Here is a 7,381-nt window from a genome sequence, read left to right as displayed (position 1 = left end):
CTTGGTGAAAAATTAAACAAACAAGTCATTAAGCAACTCTGCATTTCCACATTTTCTTATATTATTACCCCCCTCCCCCCTTGAGTGATGGGCTTTCTTCGTCCTTGGTATTCCTCTTGCTTCTAATGTATTTGTATATTATTTTCTTTTACCGTTTATGTCTCTGGCTAGTTTGATCTTGTTTTGTGCCTGGACTGATTTTGTCCCTACATACTTGTGTTATTTGTTTACACTCATCCTTTGTAATTTTGTAGCGCCGACAAATCCCGGTTGTCAGTAAGCAGGATTGAACCTGAGAGCTCTGGAGCTTAGTGCATGAGACTCTACCAAATGAGCTAAAAGACAATTGCCTCTTTCCTAAGGCTGTAGAAAAAACTCATTTTATATATAACCCTCTCTCTTAGTAGTCTCAGTGCCGGCCATGAGATAGGACAGAACACCTCACCCAGGAGGTGTGTGGGTTACAATTTGACCTAGTTTCAACTTTTGGTAGGACTCTTTTTTTTATTTTTGGATCATTGACAATCTCCTGGTTAAGCCAGATTGATCTCTTGCCATACTTCCTATCTTTCCTACACAGTGGGATAGTTTGGTCTTGTGTCCTTAATAATGTCTCTTTGAAAAAGTGCCCTCTGTCTTCTTTTTCCACTTAGACTTGGTTCCCATGGGATCTTGTGTACCAACTCCCTGAGTTTGCTAAAGTCTGCCTTCTTGAAATCCATTGTCTTTATTTTGCTGTTCTACCTCCCACCATTGCTTAGAATCATAAACTCTGCCATTTCATGATCACTTTCACCCAGGCTGCTTTCCACTTGCAAATTCTCCACTTCTTCCCCATATTTGTCAAATCTAGAAGAGCATCTCCCCTAGTAGCTGTCTCCACCTTCTGAAATAAAAAAAAAATGTCTGCAATACATTCCAAGAACTTGTTGGATAATCTGTGCCCTGCTGTGTTATTTTCCCAACAGATCCCTGGGTAGTGGAAGTTCCACATCAGCACAAAGTCCCGTGCTTTGGATGTTTTTGTTACTTGTTTAAAAAAGACTCATCCACCTCTTCATCCTGATTAGGTGGTCTGTAGTAGAGCCCTACCATGACATCAAGGTTTGGTTTTTACCTCTTTATCCTTACCCAGAGACATGTATCAAGTCTGTCTTCTATTTCTATCTTAACCTCAGTCCAAGTGTATACATTTTTAATATATAAGGCAACACCTCCTTCCTGTTCTCTCTGTCTGCCCTTCCTGAACAAGCTGTACCCTTCTATACCAATATTCCAGTCATGCGTATTATCCCACCAAGTCTCTGTGATGCCAACGATGTCATAGTTGTGTTTATTTACTAGCATTTTGAGTTCTTCCTGTTTATTCCCCAGACTTCTTACATTAATATGCAGACATCTAAGATAATCTATTTGATTTCTCCCCCACACACTTTTGTCTTGTCTCTCCCTTATTTCTGCTATAACAGCCCATACTCCCCCTAGATTCCAACCCTTCTCCCAGATGTCCATGTTTTTGACTTACCTGTGGACTTTGGTCACCTGCCCCCATTGAACCTAGTTTAAAGTCCTCCTCACTCGGTTAGCCACGCTGTAGCCAAATATGCTCCACCCCTTCCTCGAAACGTGGACCCCATCTCTGCTTAGTAGATTCACCTCCAGGATGCATCTGTCTCTGCCCGGGTCCCTATTCTTGACCAGAAGAACTGAAGCGAACACCACTTGCACTCCAAACTCCTTTACCTATACTCCCAGAGCCCTGCAGTTCCTTCCAGTCTGCTCAGGGTCATAACTTGCAGTATCATTAGTGCCCACATGGATGGGTAGCATGGGGTAGTGGTCAGAGGGCCAAATGATCCTCAACAATCCTTCCATACCAAGGATGGGTGCCTTCATCCCGCTCAGAAGAAAGTCACCAACCACCACTAGACTACATTTCCTCCTGCGAATGGTGGCTGTGATCCTCCCAGCCTTGGGGTTACATGGCTCCTCCTCCTCCTCCTTTGGGGTGATTCTTCATTGCGCATTTCCAGGGAAGCATATCGGTTTTCCATCACCATGTTGAGTGGTTTGGGAGCTGGGGTGGAGCACTGTCTGTTGCCAGAAGTAACCAGCAGCCAGTATCCTCCCTGTCACAGAGCCATATCCTCTTCTCCCAGTGGTGTGACAGCAATCCTCTGTAGCTGGATGGCTTCCTCAGCCTTGGATGGCTCCATGTGAATACTCTTGAGGAATTCCTCATGGGCATGCATGATCCTCAGCCTAGCCACCTCTTTCTGTAGCTCTCCCTGATACTGCCTGCGAGATTCCACCAGCAGGTACCTTTTGCACTGGATGGTTCCCCCAGGCTTGCTTCCTTAGAGTGGAAAATGCAGGCCACTATCTCTGCAAATCTACACCAGAATATGGGTAGAGGCAGTGGTGAGCTGGAGCTGGTTCACACCAATTCGCTGGAACCGGTTATTAAATTTAGAAGCCTTCTTAGAACCGGTTGTTCTGCGCGGGACAACCGGTTCTAAAAAGGCTTCTAAATTTAACAACCGGCCAAAAGTGGTGCCTTAGGCACCAACTCCGTGGGTGCTCTGGGGCTGGAGAACCCACGGGGAAAATATGGTGGGTGCAGAGCCCCCACCAGCAGCTCCCTGCCCGGCCCCAGCTCATCTCTGCCCCTGAGTTACGCTCCGCCCTGCTCTGCTTCTCTGCCCCCCACCCCCAGCTTCCCGCGATTCAGCTGTTTGCGTGAGAAGCCTGGGAGGGCTGAGAAGCAAGAGGCGGCTTCAGGCTCAGGCCCATGGAGGCGGAACGGAGGTGAGCTGGGGGGGCCCCAGCAGGGCTGCCCGTGCCGCAGCAGGTAACCCGGGGCGGGGGGCACAGGGGAACCGCTCCCCACCCCAGCTCTCGTCCGCCTCCCTGGGCCTGAGCGCGAAATCGCTGCTTGCTTCTCGGCCCTCCCAGGCTTTCCATGTGAACAGCTGATTCGCAGGAAGCTGGGGTGGGGGACGTTCAGGGGAGGAGGCGGAGGTGGAGCAGAGGTAAGCAGGGGCCAGGCATGGGGTGGGGAGCTGCTGGTGGTTGCTCTGCACCCACCAACTTTTCCCCGTGGGTGCTCCAGCCCCAGAGCACCCACGGGGTCGGTGCCTAAGGCACCACTTTTGATGTGATCAGTGGGGGGAGTGGCTGCTCCCCCTATTCCCCCCCCACCTATGCTACCCCACCCCTAGGAGCCAGAGGGCCCTGCCGGATGCTTCCCAAGAGACTCCCCACCTCACCCCCGGCAGGTCCCTCTGGCTCTTAGGGGCGGGGAGGGCACCCACTACGGTGGCCCACGAGACCCTCCTGCCCAGCTCCGAGGGCAGTCAGGGGACAGAGGAGGGGGTGGATGGGGCAGGCGTCCTGGGGGGGTGGGCAACGACCCCCTCGTGGGGTGAGGGGGGAACAGGCTGTTAGGATTTTGGCAGCTCATCACCGGGTAGAGGCGTCCGTGGTTAGGTTGTTTGTCTGGACACAGGCGCGGGTGGAGGAGAGAGGAGCAGCGTTCGCACTGGCGATGCGGCCCTTCCTCACCGCAGCGATTCTCTTACCAAGTCCCTCTCAAACTCCCCTGTTTGCAGTCCCCAGTTTCTTCAGCCTCAGCTCATCTGCCTTGCATTCCGTCCCTTTGGTCATGTTTGTCTCCCGCCTCCGGATCCTTTCCAGTTTCTCAGGGTGACGCTGAAAGAGATCAGGTGATGATCAGAGAGGAAAGGAGAGTGTATTGCTTGGTGATGGAGTGATAAGATGTCTGAGCTTCTCAGACTTGAACTTCCACAATGCTGAGCTTATCTACGCTGGGACAGAACACCCCTGATTAAGAAGGAGATATCCTTTCCCGCTCTTGTCATGCAGGTTTAAAGTCAGTGGCCTCCAGGCAAGCATATTCTGCAGGTGTATTTGCCCACTTTGTCACGAAGCTCTTTGGTTTTGACCCCATAAATAATAGGGTTGAGCATGGGGGGGACGAGGAAGTAGAGGTTGGCCAAGATGATGTGAATGTGTGGAGCGATGCCCTGACCAAACCGGTGTGTCAGAGTGGAAAAGAAGAAGAGAGTACAAGACATCAGCATGACACAAATGTGGGCTGTGCAGGTGTTGAGGGCTTTCTGGTGGGCTGTCTTGGAGGAGATTCTGAGGACGGCCCCAATGATCAGACTGTAGGACAGGGCTACGAGCATCAGGTCTAACCCTAAGACTACAAATGCCATCACCAAGCCATATGCTCTGTTGACTGTGATGTCCCCACAAGACATCTTCGCCACAGCCATGTGCTCACAGTACATGTGGGGGATAATGCGGTTCACACAGAATGGCAGCCTGCTCAGGAGCAGGGGCAGGGGTAGCATGAAGAGAACAGCTCTTATCAAACCCAGAAGCCCTAGCTTAGCTACTCGTGCGTTCGTGAGGATGGTGGGGTATCTCAGGGGGTTACATATGGCGACATAGCGATCGAAGGCCATTATCACAAGGACGGCTGACTGCATAACAGAAACTGCGTGAATGAAGAACATCTGGGTGAGGCAGCCACCCACAGTAATGTCTTTCAAATTGAACCAAAATATACACAGTGCCTTCGTCATGACAGAGGTAGACAAGCTGATGTCTGTGAGCGCCAGCATGCAGAGCAGCAGGAACATCGGCTTGTGCAGGGTCTGTTCTTTGCCTACCACAAACAGAACCATGAAATTTCCCAACAGGCTGATAATATAGAATGTAGAAAAAGGGATGGAAATCCAGATGTGGGCAGCTTCCAGCCCAGGAATGCCTGTTAGGATAAATGTTGAAAGGCCAGAGGGGGTGAGGTTGGAAGCTGCCATATGGTGGTGGATGAGTCAATCAGACACAGAAATGCTCAAGGTGCCTGTGAAGGGAGGGAAACAAAGATGGGGGTTTACACATTAGATACCAGTACAGTAAATAAGAGAAAGGAGGCTGAGCGGTGATGTGGCCACATTTACAGATGGCGCCAGATTATTTAGGTCATAGTCTAGCCCAGAGAAGTCCTCAGAGTGAACTAACCCTGCCAGGTGAATGGGCAACATGATGGCAGATGAATTTCGAGGTCAATAAACTGCGATGTGTATGCCCAAAGTAGGGAATAGTGGAACTCCTCAAACACCTAACAAGTTTCTAATTTAAGTGTATGAACTCAGAAAAGGGTCCTGGGCATCATGGTACACAGCTCTGGGAAACCCTGCTGACAGTGCAAGCATGGACAGAAACTAAGCAAAACATTGAGATCCAGAAGGAGTGGGATCGGGAATCCTATAGAAAATACAATGTCGGGAGATCAGTCATATCAATATTTCATGGTCCTCTGGACTCCTCTATGTAGTACTGGGCACCCTTCTCACACAAGATATTTCAGAACTAGAGGGATTTGGGCAAGGGCAGTAAGAGTGATTAAGGGCCTGGGAAAACTCTCACACAGAGAGAGGTTGAAAAGACTGGGATTGTTACCTTACAAAGACGATGAATAAGAGTGGACACGAGGAAAGTCCATAAAATACTGACTGGTAGAGAGTAGATGGAGACTGTGTTCTCCCTGTCTCATAAAATGAGATCAGGATGATGTTCATTTAATCTGAAATGTGGCAAATTCAAAACAGATTAAACAAAAAGAATGCTTTCTTCACTCAGTGCCTCATGAGACCGAGGAACTCATAGCCACAAGTGGTAGTTGAGGCCATAACCTAAGCAAGGATCAGGAAGGGTTTGGGCATTTACATGGACAGTAAAAGTATTTAGTTACAATAGGTACAGCTAAATAAATGTTCTGGAAAGCCTTTATGCCCACGTGTTTCAGGGCACAAGCCAATATCAAGCTGTAAGTTATTAGGGTGAGACCCTCATGCTGTTCAATCATCCCCACCCCATCCACCTACTGGTGGGTTTCTTACATCTTTTTCTGCAGCACCTGGGGCTGTCACTGCCAGAGAGAGGACACTGAACTAGATGGACTATAGGTCTGATCCATGATGCAGTTCCTATGTAGGAAAGGAGCCAAGTTTCCCCTATAGAAAAACATGTTATCACACTGGGCTATGACTCTGTGCTCAACAGAATGGGCATGAAGGGTACAAGGGCCTTGGTATTTAGGACTACAGGCCGGCACCTCTGTTACTTCACTTGTTCCTTTTGGTGAGACACTTTCTTGTCTGAGACATAAGTTTCAGGTGTTAAATGACAAGTGTAAGCAGAGACACATGTGAGCAACTCAGCTACTAACTATTTTCATGCCTGAATATCGAAGTCTGCAGATGACACAAAAATTGGGGAATGGTAAATAATGAAGAGGACAGGCCACTGATTCAGAGCAAATTGGATTGGTTGGTAAACTGGGTCAAAGCAATCAATATGTGTTCTAATATAGTTCTGTAGATATCTACATCTAGGAACAAAGAATGCAGGTGATGCTTACATGATGGGGACTATAGTGGGATATGTAACGTCTCTTAACTAGATTTGGGGGCCTGAAGCGATAATTAGCTAAAACATGAGGTCACAGTGTGACGATGTGGCCAAAATAGCCAATGTGATCCTGGGATGATAACCAGGGGAATCTCAAGGAGAGGTAGAGAAGTTATTTTACCTCTGTATTTGGCACTGGTGCGACTGCTGCTGGAACCCTGTGTCCAGTTCTGGTGTCCAAAATTAAATATGGATGTTGAAACACTGAGGAGGGTTCAGAGAAGAGTCACAAGAATTATTAAAAGATTAGAAAACCTGCCTTAGAATCATAGAATCATAGAATATCAGGGTTGGAAGGGACCTCAGGAGGTCATCTAGTCCAACCCCCTGCTCAAAGCAGGACCAATCCCCAATTAAATCATCCCAGCCAGGGCTTTGTCAAGCCTGACCTTAAAAACTTCTAAGGAAGGAGATTCCACCAACTCCCTAGGTAACGCATTCCAGTGTTTCACCACCCTCCTAGTGAAAAAGTTTTTCCTAATATCCAACCTAAATCTCCCCCACTGCAACTTGAGACCATTACTCCTTGTTCTGTCATCTGCTACCACTGAGAACAGTCTAGAGCCATCCTCTTTGGAACCCCCTTTCAGGTAGTTGAAAGAAGCTATCAAATCCCCCCTCATTCTTCTCTTCCGCACACTAAATATCCCCAGTTCCCTCAGCCTCTCCTCATAACTCATGTGTTCCAGTCCTCAAACAAACTTATAGTGATAGACTCAAAGATCTCAGTCTATATATTTTAAGAAAGATGGTGAAGGGGTGACTTGATAAAAGTCTGTAAGTACCTACCATAGTAGGAAGGGTGATTGAAATATAAGCCCTTGTATCAGCCTGAACTGTTCATAGAATCATAGAATATCAGGGTTGGAAGGGACCT

General features: G+C 48.2%; 1 protein-coding gene across 1 annotated transcript; it reads right to left on the bottom strand.

The window, feature by feature from the left end:
* Positions 1 to 3,893: 3,893 nt before the first annotated feature.
* On the bottom strand, positions 3,894 to 5,390 carry LOC140916723 (olfactory receptor 52D1-like). The gene is made up of 2 exons (XM_073358436.1): positions 5,347 to 5,390; positions 3,894 to 4,896 (listed from the first exon to the last, which is right to left on the bottom strand). The coding sequence occupies exon 2, from the start codon at positions 4,848 to 4,850 to the stop codon at positions 3,894 to 3,896; it is 957 nt and encodes a 318-aa protein (XP_073214537.1). The 5' UTR covers positions 4,851 to 4,896; positions 5,347 to 5,390.
* Between the last annotated feature and the right edge of the window lie 1,991 nt (positions 5,391 to 7,381).

Source organism: Lepidochelys kempii, chromosome 1, assembly GCF_965140265.1.
Source record: "Lepidochelys kempii isolate rLepKem1 chromosome 1, rLepKem1.hap2, whole genome shotgun sequence".
Taxonomy (NCBI): Eukaryota; Metazoa; Chordata; order Testudines; family Cheloniidae; genus Lepidochelys; species Lepidochelys kempii.
The sequence above is the reverse complement of the archived record's forward strand: the minus strand, read 5'-3'. Positions and strand labels throughout refer to the sequence as shown.

Bases quoted from the DNA above. Each gene is read 5' to 3' on its own strand.
- LOC140916723 (XM_073358436.1), bottom strand. From the start codon at position 4,850: ATGGCAGCTTCCAACCTCACCCCCTCTGGCCTTTCAACATTTATCCTA.